This window comes from Nicotiana tomentosiformis, chromosome 6 (assembly GCF_000390325.3).
Source record: "Nicotiana tomentosiformis chromosome 6, ASM39032v3, whole genome shotgun sequence".
Lineage (NCBI taxonomy): Eukaryota > Viridiplantae > Streptophyta > Magnoliopsida > Solanales > Solanaceae > Nicotiana > Nicotiana tomentosiformis.
In genome coordinates, this window is record NC_090817.1 from 45,009,158 (window position 1) to 45,024,793 (window position 15,636).

At 36.9% G+C, this 15,636-nt stretch overlaps 1 protein-coding gene across 1 annotated transcript in view; it reads right to left on the minus strand.

Annotated features, from left to right (window-relative positions):
* Window positions 1–1,056: 1,056 nt before the first annotated feature.
* The window catches only part of LOC104090736 (brefeldin A-inhibited guanine nucleotide-exchange protein 5), a 43,655-nt gene continuing 29,075 nt past the window's right edge, over window positions 1,057–15,636 (minus strand). The window contains exons 26-34 of the mRNA XM_070177315.1: window positions 8,325–8,491; window positions 8,149–8,227; window positions 7,972–8,071; window positions 7,717–7,892; window positions 6,843–6,962; window positions 4,951–5,087; window positions 4,494–4,839; window positions 3,327–3,422; window positions 1,057–1,595 (exon numbers count right to left, since the gene is read on the minus strand). Of these exons, the coding sequence (XP_070033416.1) occupies window positions 1,533–1,595; window positions 3,327–3,422; window positions 4,494–4,839; window positions 4,951–5,087; window positions 6,843–6,962; window positions 7,717–7,892; window positions 7,972–8,071; window positions 8,149–8,227; window positions 8,325–8,491 (1,284 nt within the window). The 3' untranslated portion in view covers window positions 1,057–1,532. The remainder of the gene's footprint in view (window positions 1,596–3,326; window positions 3,423–4,493; window positions 4,840–4,950; window positions 5,088–6,842; window positions 6,963–7,716; window positions 7,893–7,971; window positions 8,072–8,148; window positions 8,228–8,324; window positions 8,492–15,636) is intronic.

Here is a 15,636-nt window from a genome sequence, read left to right on the forward strand (position 1 = left end):
CATCATGTCCTTAACTTCATATGTGCAGCGTAAATGTTAAGGACATAGTATCCTTAACTTCATGTGTGCAATATAAATGTTAAGGACATAATGTCCTTAACTTGGATTTAAACTTTAGGACATCATGTCCCTAACTTCATATGTACAGTGTAAATGTTAAGGACGTGGTGTCCTTAACTTCATGTGTGCAATGTAAATATCAAGGACTTAATGTCCTTAACTTGTATTTCCAACTAAACTTTAGGACATCATGTCCTTAACTTCATATGTGCAGCGTAAATGTTAAGGACATAGTGTCCTTAACTTCATGTGTGCAATGTAAATGTTAAAAACATAATGTCCTTAACTTGCATTTGCACCTTCTGTTGTTAAACTTAAGGACATCGTGTCCTTAACTTCATATGTGCAGTATAAATGTTAAGGACATGGTGTCCTTAACTTCATGTGTGCATTGTAAATGTTAAGGACATAGTGTCCTTGACTTTATGAGTATTGTGTAAATATTAAGGACACGTGTCCTTAACTTCACGAGTGATGTGTAAAATATTAAGGACATAGTGTCCTTAACTTCATGAGTGATGTGTAAAATATTAAGACATGGTTTGTCCTTAATATTTACACAACACTCATGAAATTAAGGACACCATGTCCTTAATATTTACACATCACTCATGAAGAAAAGGTAAAAATGACTTTGTATCGATTTTAATAAATTAGTGGCTATTTTTGCTCAATATTAAAAACACTGGCTAAAAAGTAAATACCACTTTAAAAAGTGGCTATACCACACCATTTCTTGGGCTTTTGGGGCTAAATCATCGTGCCGGCTTCCCCTGTGAGGTCAAATGACGGTCAATGACTCAGGGCCAAAAATATTGAAAGAGCGCCTACTGATGCAAGAGGGTTCATCAGATTTTAGAACTCTATGTTGAGCAAGGGTCCCAAACCTTACAAAAATAATTAGAAGAGCTTTAACTGTCTTTTGATACAAGGAAAAGATAAAAGTAACCTCATCCTTAGATATTTTAAGATATAACAATAGAAAGATGAGAGAAAGAATCCAAAAAAGTCACAATATCATTATTAACCCGATAAAAAAGAATAGGGACAAGACCCTGTACATTAGAGTGAACTCAAATAATACACTATAAATGACTCACTATAGGAATGTTACTTTATAATATGCTTAGGCCTCTTACATACATAAGACTGCAACTCAGACACACGCTAGCAACTAAGCCTGATAAAATTCATGCCTAATTTGCGCAATCCAGGCAGTTAAATTCTGCAAGTCCTACAAAATTGTCATTTTAATAATGATGTACATCCATAAAGTGTGCACGAGATCATATTCCAACTGTTACAGGAGGGAGATTGTTCTATAAGCCTTTAAATCTAACCTGAAGAAACTACTAAAATATGAGATGCTGAGAAAAGCAGTAGAGAAAAGTATTACAGCAGTACACCAATTATTACTCCAACCTCCCAAGCTCTTCAAAGAAGATCCCGTCTCACTTGGCTCTCCATACATCTTAAACCAACAGCGGGTTCAACTGCATGTTAAAAAGATCTGCAAGGGATCCACGTACATCCATCTGAAGTAGAATAAGACCGTTAGCAATAGGAATTGCAGAAATCGACGGTTAACATCAAAATTTGAAAATTATACTTGTGCCATAACCATTCAATTTATTAGATCTCTCAACCATCCACATAAACTATTACCTTTAATAGCATGCAAGCAGAAAAAGGAAAGTGAGTATTAACAGGAAACTGAACTTAAAGGTTAAAGCATGGAACGGGAGGGAGTGAGTGTAAGCCAATCACACTTAGGAGAAGCAAAAAATAGAGGGCAACATTTAACTCTTCTTGTGGCCAAAAGAAGAATCTGAAGAGTGGATAGAAGTTTGTGTCAGACCTTTTAACTTTTTGCCCTTCGTCAATTACTAAGACCCCCTTTCTTCCTTCAATTACTAAGAATGATAACATATTTAAAGAGGGCAACAAAAATCATCTGTGTTAGCAGTTTGTTTTTCCTTTAATTTAAATTTAGTTAGAGAATCAGAATCCATACATTTATTAATATTTTATTAGCAGTAAGTTTACTTTTGCTTGATCTCCAACCAAATATCTTCTAACAAGCACCCTATAAAAGTCAGTGTTGAACTGTAATGAGGTAAAGGATCCCAAAAGAAAGAAAATTAAAGCCTATGAATTAATATTGTCATGTTTGACGAGTAATGTTCATAAAAGTTACAGTAGTACTGTAATGTACTTCATCACCAAAAGAAAGGAGAAAAAGGAAATATGATAGCACTCTATGATGGCACAACCATTGAGTTAGCAGTAATTTCTAGTATTCATGTAGTACTAGTCATGAAAAGTCATGCTGGAAGCCCTTTTTTTGCATTCTTATCTAGGATGAATTAATAAATAAAATAAACTGCAACAAGTCCTTAATGTTAAAGAAACAGCATCCCCCCCCCCCCCCCACAACTACAGTTTGCTGCATTTACATCATTAAACTTTTAAACATGTAATAATGTTCCTCTGACAGCCTACTTTTTCAGCCAAAACCATGAAGTCGGTGTATCATGAAAACTAACATTGATAGGTAGCCTTAAGAAGGATGCAAATGATCCTAGAGACTAAGGTTCCTACTTAGTCAATCCTTAGTTAGAGATTGAATAAACAAAGGATCATACCCTGTCAAGCCTAAATTAAAGATTGAATAAATAAATGCAGGTGAGACGTTGAAGTATGCAGAGCCAAGAAAGAAACCTCTAACTGGCTATTATGTTTGAGTTAATAGGACATATATATAGATATATATATATATATATATATATATATATATATATATAGCCTAGGCTTGCATGGCTTTAAAACGTGAAACTAGGGTCTAAGGCTTTGCTTCCTTATATACGCAGCATCTCTCTTGTCTTTTGTCCAAGGCGTTACAGAAAAAGGTATGATGTTCAATGGAAATCATGGTTGAAAACAAAGAAATTCATTGCTATAAGTTTTAGTTCTATATAATCCAATTTATCTTCAGAAGCAGGAGGTGGATCTTCTCCAATAAACCAAAACAGAAAGAGTCACATTACTTGCGATGGGGAGTAATAAATTCATTGCTACAAGTTCTATTTCTATATGATAAAATTTAACTTGAACAGGAGTAGGTTGATCCTTTGCAATAAACTAAAGCACAAAGGGTTACATTACAATCAATGTGTGCCATTGCAGAATGCACTTCTTAAGTCAGAGCTAATATTTAGAAATTAATTTACTTCTTTTGTATATTAACATTTTAGGGATGAGATTACCTGATCACAGCATACAAGTTTAGTAATCAAAGGATAGAACTCTCTAAGGTGACTCCTGAATATTTGGCTGTTCATAAAGCACATACCCTTCAGCACCTGAAAGACAATTAGAATAAGATGATGCATGAGAAATCAAGAAACCACTACTGAAATCAGAATCCAATTGTATGAATTCCAAAACTCCAGAGAAGCAAACATAAATTTAATGTATGGCGGAACTCAGAAGAGTGACAATCCAGCACAAACCAAGAAGTACCATCAATGCATCAGTACCTCATGATTTTAAAACAATAATTACGTCAGAAGGAGAAAAGAAATTCAGAATGAAATAAAATCTTCAAAATGAGAGTTTCAATGATTTTGATAGGAAGTGAGGAACAGGGCTCTATTTGTCCAACACAACATTTTTCTGTTAAAAAATGAGAAATATGTCCAAAAGGAAACAAGTACCATTAGAAACCACAATTATTTCAAGGTTATAATATCTTAACAATAAAGGAAATGACGCTGACAAAGACTGATGGTCAATTGGGTTAACATAATTGGTAATGTGAGCAAAACATTCAACTTTGGTATGAGAAGCAGCATCTTCCAAGTTTGGATTAATTGATGAGTAGATACCCTAGCAAGGATCTCAGAGTTGTACATCATAAATTAGAGCGTGTTGGCTGAGAAATAATTCTAAACCTCTATCTCGGTTGTGGCACTACCAACGTAACCATATATTGCAAAATCATAAAACGCGTTTCTTGTTGAATCGTGTGACTTGACTTCATCATCCAAAAGCGTAAACTATTAGAGCGGGGACACTTCCACTTATTTCTTAACACACACCCTCATGTGAAAGCCTAATTCTTTTTATTCGACCAAGCGTGCAGAAATACTCTTTGTTAATGGTGGTGGCAATAGGACTTGAACCTAAAACCTCTCTGCTCTGCTACCACGTTAAATTGTGTGACCACCTCATCTAAAAGCTTAAAATACTATAAAGGACACTTCCATTTGTTCAATTATGTATCAATAGTTATGTATCTTTACAACTTACAAAGGGAAAAAAAGTGGTTTACTATAAGTGAGCTACTAAATATTACTGCAAAAATTTATTGAAAGCAGTTAATTGACAATAAAGACAAAACTAGAAACTTCAAGAAATCGTGCACTCCCTACCTTAACAATGATCGGAGAACGCAATTCCAGAACTCGATGAACATCCATATTAGCACTCTCCGCCGTGCAGGACTGGAAGTCAGATGCCTCCCTCAGAACCTGTCCACAAAATGACACCAGTTTCTCTTCTGCAATTTGTTGAAACTTATCTTCTTCAATTGATCCCGACTGTTGAAACTTATCGTTAGGAGCTGCATCATTATTCATGAAACTATTTCCCTTCTGAGCAACTGTGGTCTCAGTTGATTCTTCCCTTATAGAATTAATCCCATCTGTTGTCTTTTGTAAGATATCAAGATAGATGGAAGTCCCTGCTAATTCCTGCCGGAGAAGATTAAATGGTGGCCTGTCCAACAATTAGCTAAATCAACACACAAGATGCTAGCAATTTGAGAAATATAGGTTTAACGGGAGGAGAACAAGAATTTGTGGAAATAACATAGGAACTGATGCCAACCTTTCAGCAGGTATTTGGCGCATCCGCAATCTGAGATTGGAATAAGAATTATATGATGCAGCAAACTCTAACACAGAGAACAAAATGTCCATTATAGTTATCTTGTGTAATGGCTTCAACTTGTTCCAGTATTTCTTCTGCATGTTTGAAACACATCAAATAGGAGAAATAAGAGCACAAAAATATTTTCACAAATGCACTACAAAGTTTGCTTTATGGTTAAAGTGGCTCATGGAACTGAAATCTGAAATCCAGAGAGTCCCACTCCGATGAAAAAAAAAAGGACTGCCACTCCAAAACAAACTATAGGTAATAGCTACAGCTGCCAAGAAGACAATCCATCAAGTTTAGGATGCAGTATATTCACACAGTTCTCACATCATATAATAGGCAAGATCATAGCAGGTTTACAAGCGGTCTTCCTATGCATGTCTGTCAAAACTCTTAAGTAGTCAATCTGTTCAAAACTCTTTTAAGTTGTGAATGCTTTTAAGTTTCTTGTTCCTTCCATTATCTAAATTGATTGCTACCAAAAGACATGTGTTGCACCTAACTTGTAATTAAAAATTCAAAAATTATGACTTACCAGATTTTTTAAATATAAAATGTCTTGTCTGAATCAGTTTATTCAGTTAATGACTTAAATGATACATTGCAATCAGAAGATAAATCAAAGTCCTAGTGAGTGATTAACAAACTATAACAACTTTTCATATACAAATAACTAATTCCAATTTCACCCTAATAATAGGGAATTGTAATTTAATCATTCTTCAGGGGAAAATAAGGGCAAAATCCAAAAACTAATATAATTAGAAAGCCTTTAAATCCCATATACAATCAGCTATTGCCATGCAAAATGGGGCAAGGTTAGGACAAGCCAGCTGGACGGACTGAAATATTGCACAACTTTTGTATCTATAATATAATTTAAAGTTGAACCAATGCTCTTTCATCATTCCAAATGTCAATCCCCGAATATAATACACGACGGAAATTTAGCTGTTCTATACGAGTTTGGTTATTTTCTAAATGAAAAAATAGAAATCTAAAAGTTTTATTTATGTATTATAAATCTACAGGTGCAGCTTTTTGCTAAATAATAGCCAATTCTGAAGAATCAGTGCCCGCACCCATTCAATGAAGGCATTTCAAGCCAAGTGAAGGGTCCATGTAAATAGTATAAGATCATTTCCATTTAGGTATTGCCATTTTTCACTCATCAAGATTTAAGGATCATTCGATTCAGAGATGATTTCTTCTCTCATTTTCTTCAATAGTTTCTATTGCACACAACCCTCTATGGTGCCATATATTGGGAAAGAAGAAAAACCATATTCGATGCAATATTTGGCACATTTTTTCATTTTGGGGGGAATTAGAAAACATTGAATGATTATACTTCAAAAAGAAATTCCACCCCTTAGCTTTATTGATTTCCCGAAAATTTTATCCTCAAAAGTGGTGAGATTTCCAACAAAAAAATAGTAAAACAGCAAATCAATGTATGTGCTCATAAAAATACCTGAAAGAGCTGTCTTACAAATGAGGTACCATTACACATTGAGGGTAAATTTAAATATGGAAACTGCAATGTTTGACAACGAACGTGGAAACTACAAATTTGAATCAAGCAAGACCTTTATCACCTCTATAAGACTATAATACAGAAATGGCACTTGAAGTTCTCTGAGCCATATAATTGTAATCTGACAGGGAACAAAATAAGGGTAGTCGATGACTGGTAAAGAGAGGATTGTTTTACCAGATTGTTGTCAACTAAGCATCAAAACATATATTTTATCAATACCAGAAGATATTGCAATTTGCAACAGCTCCAATGATTTCTATACTAGCACTGGAAAGACAATCTATACTAGCATGAGCAATACCTGAATGCTATCAATAGCGCTGAGAAGTAGCAACTGTGTGATGCATTTGCTCCTAATAGTAGCCAACATTGAACTTTCATCCTCATCTCTTGCCTCAGGCTCCGTATCATCAGGTAATAACTATACATCAGATAGAGTAGCAAACAGCAGAAACAAATCAAAATAACAGAAAATGATATACCCAATCGAAGTGTAAAATAGGTAAGCAAAAAAGTTACTATTGCATTGCAATAACAAATGTAACAAACATATTCACCCTTTACAATACTTTCTTGGAATGTTGAAGATACAAGAAAGGATATCAAATAAGACATCCATTGGAAGTATTCCCTTTAGAAAATGTGAGAAAAGAAAAACAAAACACCTTTGGCAGGATACTTCTTGAAACATTAGAATCATCCTCTTTTTGATAAGAAAGGATATCAATATAACATATACTGTTAAGAACTCTCCTAACTGAATATCGTAGTTTGACTAGAGAAAAAAATCTTGATTAATGCAGTAAACGGAACAATAGCCCTTTGTATTATAAGAGTATATTAGTGAGTAAATGACAACTTATTTGCAGATTTACAGAAAATCTCACTATTAACCATCACATAACACATCATATTGGTATCGCATGTGAGCTTCGTGTTAACAGAGACAGGTCTGCATACATGTGCATTAACATAGTGACCAACGAAAACCTGAATTATGTACTTAATATGTTGTTAAGTTCATAAGAAAGGGATTTCTAATTTGAGAATTTTATTAAGAAAAACCTCGTGGGCTCCATTGTTCACTGGATTTTGACAAATAAACTTTTTTCTTAAACATTTCCAATTTACATACAACAGTGAGGACAGCAAATTAGCCCAAAATGACGCAATACCTTTGATGGTGAAGGTGGTAAATTATCAGACACCTGAATCTTTGGTTTAGAGGTGAAACTTCTGATGAAGCGGTTGTCCATCATATTTCCCATAATTTTCTGTCCTATTGTTTGACTACGCTCAAGACCTTCTGGAACAGTAGGTTTCTCTAATCTCCCAGAAGGTGAGGGCATACCTATAAAAACATTTCTCTTTAATTTGCAATATAATTCCATTAGGAAACAATAAAAATGGATAATTTTCTCAGTGGCAACCTCCTGTTTCATTCAAATCAGCAGGGCAGTCCGTTCCATGATTGTCGTCCAGCAAGTCTGATGAATGGCCACCACCATTTCCATTTTCAGCAATGTTATGCTGATATTATCCAATGACTCAATATTAGCAAAAGTTGGGGATTCATTATCAGCAGTTATGATCTATAGATTTCTTACCAACACTGTATGATGCTTTGAGTTCTCAAAACCCAAATCATTGAGAAGTTCAAGGGGTTGCGTTGCATATGAAGCATTTCTGGTACATACAATAGACCAACTATATCATAAGCACAAAATAGCCAACCAGAAAGAATAAAGAAAGATCAGACAACTTAATAAAAGTGGAATTGCACCTGATGCTTTCCAGCAAGGTATCCCAATCATTGTAACTAAATTGGTGTCCACCAACTTCAATAAGATGCACTAATGCACCAAGAGAGATGGCAACTACAGACTGATCACTTTTTTGGGCACAATCTAACAGCAAACCCAGCAGTGGGGGAAGCATGAAACACACATTCTACAAGAAAACGCTCAAATTTCAAAAGTCAGAAAATAGAGATAGCATGCTTTAGTAAAGAAAATCACATGATCAATTCCACAGCTCTTCCTCATAAAAGAAAAGGGCATAAAAAATTTATATCATACATTGAATTGTGGAAAAAGAACCAAAAACCAGTCTGCTGCCTAACATGAAACATAATCTGCTGTTGTAGGCTTCTAGTAAATCGAAATGTTAGTTACATTGTTGTATATCTTAAAATAAGACCACAGAATATAAATAAATTACAGATGATCTGTATACACAACACACAGCAGTACACCTAAACGTGAGACTCCTAAACAAATTTCACTATAGGGAATGAACTGCAACATAAATAACAGAGGATTTGTATGCACAATACACGTCACAGTATACTTTCAACATGAGACACCCAATCAAATTCCAATAGTTGGTATGAACTGCAACATACAGCAGAGTCAAAGGCAACAATTGAGAGCTCCACTAAACTGAACGGCAAGTTCTATAGAAAAGTTATAAAACCAGCAATGTTATACAGGAGTGAACGTTGGGCCTCTAAAGTCCAACATATCCACAAGATGAACTGTCGGAGATGCGAATGCTAAGGTAGATGTGTGGTCATACAAGATTTGACAAGATTAAAAATGACCACATTCGGCAGAAGGCGCAAGTAGCACACATTGAGGAAATAATGACAAATGTTGCTTGAGTTGGTATAATGTTAAGGTCCCGCGATATAGATCGTGTCATAGGGAGATTAACTGGCCTTTTTTCCTTATTTCGATTCCTTAATCTACCTATTGTGAATAAACAATCAAACTCGTCGAAGGGAGTTTGAAACCTTAGAGCTCGGTCGGGAGAACTCCAATCCTTTGTAGTTTCTTGACAAAAGGTGGCTTAGGGTTTTATTCCTTTCATTTCTGTTAAATAGGACTAGACTTATAACTTATTACAAGAGTAGGAAACTTATAATTTATACTTCTTAAAAACAGAAGTACGTAGAGAAACCTATTCTAGAAAATAATTAAACAAAAAATAAATAACTAAAATAAGAGACCTAAGCCTATTGAAATATTGAATTTACTTATTGTGTCTAGCATAGACACGTCTCACAAATGAGTCCATAATATCACCCTCAAGTGGAAGAAAGAGCATGTCCTCAAGCGCAAATTCAGGATAAACTTGCCGAAACCGGGCTACACATTCCCTAGGTCTGCTTGAGTAGAGGCACTTGATCAAGCCTTGCTTGACCGAGATGTGGTTTTGGCAGAAATTAAGACCCGATTACAGCAGGCTCAATCTCGAATGAAAGAGTATTATGATAAAGGGCACCGAGAGGTGAAATATGCACCGGGAGCATTGGTTTGGCTTCGTTTGTAGCCTTATAGATAACGTTCTCTTGCTGGTCAGCTTCACCACAAACTTTCTCCAAAGTTTTATGGGCCATTTCCAATTTTGAAACGCATTGGGATTGTTGCTTATGAGTTAAAGTTGCTCGCAGATTCTAAGCTTCATAATGTTTTTCATGTTTCTCTTTTTAAGCCTTTGAAAGATGCAGCACATGTGTCTACACCAGCATTACCTCCTACAACTGATGGTCGGGTTGTGCCAACCCCAGGTTTTGTTTTGCGTGCTAGCCTTAACCGTGGAACATGGGAAGTTTCGGTTCAGTGGGCTGGTTTGGATGCAACTGAGGCTACTAGGTACATAAGACAATAATCTTGGCGGTTCGAGGCCATAGATGACCTTGAATGGCGAAATTTGAAGAGTTGTATGAAAAGAAGTATTGCAGCAATATTCTGCCCAAAGAATCCAATCAAGGAGTGTTATCAAAGGCGCGCTTAAAGCGTGCTTAAATCCTGAAGCGAGGCTCAAAACATGTTGAGCGCTTCGCTTCACTTAGTGGGCGCTTCAGTGTTGTCATCAAGGCTCTAAGGCATACTTTTCCTCGCCAATGAGCGTAATCCTGAAGAGGTGACACTAAACAATTGATATTTCACTTTATCATAAATTTTCTTCAATTTCTTTGTCCATATATTTGGTATTCATGCTTATAGATATTAGTCTTGGGCTACACATACAAATTTGTAGTTTTTCTCTATTTGCGCCTTTCTTCATTAAAGCCCATGCTTTATTTACGCTTTGTGCTTAAAGCCCAACAAACCTTAGAACTTTTTTGCGCTTTCGCTTTTGATAACACTGCAATCAACCCAATGTTGAGGACGATCACCCACAAGACACCGCAAGTACATTTCAATAGTGTGGTTGACAACCTTCGTTTGGCCATCCGATTGAGGATGATAAGATGAAGAGAATGCAAGCTTAGTCCCGCACAAACGAAAAAGTTTCTTCCAAAAGTGACGGGTGAAAACTACATCCCTATCACTAGTAATAGATTCTGGCAACCCATGTAAATGCACAATATTTTTTTTAAAAAGAATGTGCCACTTACAAGGATGTGCCATAGGGATGAAATGGGCAAATTTTGAAAACCGATCCACCACCACAAACAAAATCGTTTTCCCCCAAACCTTAGGTCGCCCATCAATGAAGTCCATGGAGATATCAGCCCAAATCTGCGAAGGAAGTGTCAAGGGCTGAAGCAACCCAGTTAGACTTAGATTTTCACTCTTGTGGCGTTGCCAAATCGGACAAGCTGCCACATATTCAGCAATGTTGGACTTCAAAGCTTTCCAATAAAAAACATTGTGCACTCGTTCTGAAGTCTTCTGAACCCTTTCATGTGCACAATCATGATAACCAGACAAGATCATTGCAATTAAGGGAGAAGAAGGTAGCAAATAAAGTCGACCTTAATAAAGAATGAGAGCATCATGAACAAACCAAACATTGTCCATCTCTTTGTAATGATTCATTATTTTTGAACTTCTTCGCAAATAACATCTAATAACAAGGAGCGAGGTTGGCTGATGGCATACAAAACCTCCCTTTCAGCTGAGCGCCTACACAAGACATCAACAGCCTTGTTCAAATGGCCAGCACGGTATTCCACACAAAATCAAATCCCATAAGTTTCGTAATCCAGTGTTGTTGGGAGGAAGTGTTAATCTGTTGTTCAAGCAAATACTTTAGAATATAGTGGTCAATATGTATAAGAAAGGCTCTCCCCCAGAGGTATGGATGCCAATGTTGTACAGTCGTGGCTAACCCAATCAATTCTCGCTCGTAGGCCACTAATTTGTGGTGGCGCTCCGCCAACTATCGGTTGAAAAAAGCAATTGGATGGTTGTTTTGTTGAAGAACAACCCCAATACCCCCACCAGAAGCATCGCACTCCACAATAAAGTTTTCCTCAAAATTCGGCAATTGCAATACAGGGGTAGCAACAAGTGCTTTTTTTAATTCAGTACAAGGAGTCAGTGCCTCGTCACTCCGGTGGAAAGAGTTCCATTTAAGCATGCATGTCAATTGTGCTGCCAATAACACATAATCCCTTATAAATCGGCGGTAGTATCCAGTTAAACCCAAAATCCCCTCAAAGAAGTAATTGATTGTGGTTGAGGCCAGTCTGTAATTGCTTGTATTTTGCTTACATCTACTGACACACCTGTTGCAGAAATCACATGACCAAGATATGCTACTTGGGTTTCACCAAAGGAGCACTTTGATTGTTTCAGATAGAGATGATGGGCACGCATTAAGTCAAAACCACACGCAAATGATACAAATGATCCTCTCATGTCTTGCTATAGATTAAAATATCGTCGAAGAAAACCAACACAAACTTGCATAGGTGAAGACATCGTTCAACAGTTCATGAGTGCTTGGAACCTTGAAGGAGCATTGGACAATCCAAGAGGCAAGACAAGAAATTCAAAATGCTCATGATGTGTGCGAAAAGCTGATTTATCAATATCTGGTGGATTCATACGAACTTGATGATAACCAGATTTTAGATCCAGCTTTACGAAGTACTTGGATCCATACAATTCCTCTAATAGTTCCTCCACCACAGGAATAGGGAACTTGTCCTTGATAGTTTTGGCATTAAGCTCCTGATAATCGACACAAAATCGCCAAGTACCATCATGCTTCTTGACCAGTAAAACTGGTGATGAAAACAGTGATCTACTAGGCCAAACGATCCCTTGTTGTTTATTGCATTGTCTTTCAATCTCATCCTTCTGGAAATGTGGATAACTATAGGGTCGCACAACCACTGGTCCAGTTCCAGGTTCCAAAGAAATTCAGCGATCACAATTTCATAAAGGGGGCAGCCCTGAAGGTTCGTGAAATAAATCAGCAAATTCAGCGAACAATTCCTCCAATTTGCAGCAAAACTCGTCTGAATCTTGAAGTAAATGGAGTTGATAAATGGTGCAAGGTTGGTGACCTCGCAAGACAATTTGATCGTCATTTAAAACAAAACTCATGGTGAGTGTAGCGAAGTCCCAAAGGATTGGCCCCAAGGTTCGTAACCATTTAACACCTAGCACCATATCAAAGTCAGGCAAAGGAATAATAGTGAAGTCAGCAATAAAAACAGTATTATTAATGGAAAATGATATTGTTTGGCACATTCCTTTGCTTTGAACCTTATCATCATTAGCAACTGAAACAGTAACACTTGACTGAAATTGAGGATGTATGTTTAAGCGTTGGGTAGTTGTTAAACTGATAAAGTTAAGTGCACTTCCAGAATCTACCAAACCCACCGGTGATTGCTTTCGTATAACGGCCCTTACCTGTATGGTGTTTGCACTTTTTTTTACCTATAATGGCATGCAAAGAAATAGCAGGTTCGGACTTAACTTCAGCGGTAGTTTCCGGAATCCGCCAACTCCAGCCAAAAAAGTTTCTTATATTGATGCCCAACCGTGTAAGGGTTGTCACAATTATAGCATAAGCCCTTTGCCCTTCGTTCTGTCATTTTGCTCTGGATAATTTTTTATGAAAGGGGTTGATGAACTTACTGATTTTGCTTCTTTATTTCCCCCTAATGCAATGCTGCCGTCGAAAGTGGAGGTGCAGAAGTTGCCATGTTGGGAGAAAAATTGTTCTTATTGCTCTGCCAAGCCCCTTTTCGTGTCGTTACTTCCTTCAACATTATTTGTTTCTTTTCAAATGCCCTAGCTAAATTCATAGCATGAGGCAAATCTGGTGGGTCCTGTAGTTCCACATCTTGCCGGACGTAATCAGCCAACCCAACAGTGAACAAGCTTACTTGTTGATCAATGCGAACATCCTTGCTTGCTCGTGCCAAGCGTTCCTGGAACAGTCATCAGTATTCATCAACTGAGTCTGTTTGTTTCAAGTTGACCAGCTCTCCCAGGGGATTGCTTCGGGCGGGTGGTCCGAAACGGAGAGTGCAACAATCCTTCAATTATACCAAAATCATGGAAGGATTCTCAATCTCTAGCTGATGGTACCATAATTGTGCCTTACCTAGCATATGGAATGTAGCTAATGCCATCTTGTCTTCCTCATGTGTATGCTTATTAGAGAAAAACTTCTCGCATCGATGCAGCCAAATTAATGAATCTGTAGAACCATCAGAAGAAGGAAAATCCAGTTTGGTATATCTGGGAACCACCCCATTCTGGTAAGTGGCTGAAAATTAGTTTGCTTCGGTTGAGTTTGTCCCAATGAATTGTGGTTGCTAGCAGTTCCATCAACGTCCTTATTAGTGCTACGATTCAGTCCAGAAATCAACTCCTCCAATTGAAGCGATAGTTGTTGCATCTGGCTACCCAACCTTCTCTCCACTTCCGCAACCCTAGTGTCATTCACAACTTGTGCCTCTTGTAGTAAAGATTTCAATTCTTCGTTCTTGCTAGAATCGCCCATCGTGTTTGGTTCTGGTACCAATTTGTTAAGGTCCCGCTGTAACTGTATAGATCATGTCATAGGGCGATTAACTGGAAAATTCAATTCAATGATTTTCCCTTTTCCTTATTTCGATTCCTTGATCTACCTATTGTGAATAAACAATCAAACTAGTGGAAGGGAGTTTGAAACCTTAGAGCTCGTTAGGGGAACTCTAATCCTCGTAGTTTTTCTGATAAAAGGTGGCTTAGGGTTTTATTCTTTTTGTTTCCGTTAAATAGGACTAGACTTAGTACAAGATTAGGAAACCTATAATTTAGGCTTCTTAAAAGCAGAAATACGTAGAGAAGCCTATTCTAGAAGATAATTAAACAGAAAATAAATAACAACTAAAATAAGAGACTTGAGTCTATTGAAGTACTGAATTCACTTATTGCGCCTAGCATAGACACGTCCCACCTTGAGTCTATTGAAGTACTGAATTCACTTATTGCGCCTAGCATAGACACGTCCCACAAATGAGTCCATAACATATATCATGTCCTAAGTTGACCTCCATACAGTCCCGCCAAATTATGGTTATTGAAGGTGACGAGATAGATCTAAAAATACATGGAAGGAAATTTGTCTCAAAAAACCAACAATCTCTTGAAAAATACAGACGTAAAATGGAGCACAAAGGGAGAAAAAATTCATATAGGTGATACCAATTAGTTGGATTAAATTTTAGAGTACATCACTCTAGGTCCAATGTTTTCAAGGAGCCTTCTAGTCCAGTATTATCAAAGGCGCGCTTAAGCCCTGAAGCGAGGCTCAAAACATGTTGAGCGCTTCACCTCGCTTAGCGGGCGCTTCAATACTGTCATCAAGGCTCTAAGGCATATTTTTCCTTGCCAATGAGCGTAATCCTAAAGAGGCAATACTAAACAATTGATATTTCACTTTATTGTAAAATTTCTTCAATTTCTTTGTCCATATATTTGGTATTCATGCTTATAGATATTAGCCTTGGACTACACATACATATTTGTAGTTTCTCTCCATTTGCGCCTTTCTTCATTAAAGCCCACAATTTATTTGCACTTTGCGCTTAAAGCCCCAACAGACCTTAGATTTTTTTTGCGCTTTTTGTTTTTGATAACACTGTTCTAGTCCCGTCAGACATTTATATGCTAGTAAAAATTATAGAGAACTTCTAGTACATTTTTTTTTATTTTTTTAAGGACTTAGATGAATGTAAATGGAGAAACATCAGTAGTAAGGATTATAGCCGACCCCAACTTGCTTGGGATTGTTGTTGAATATGAGATGTGATGCTTTTAGAGAAAATATTGAAGTTATGTTACATTTGCCTT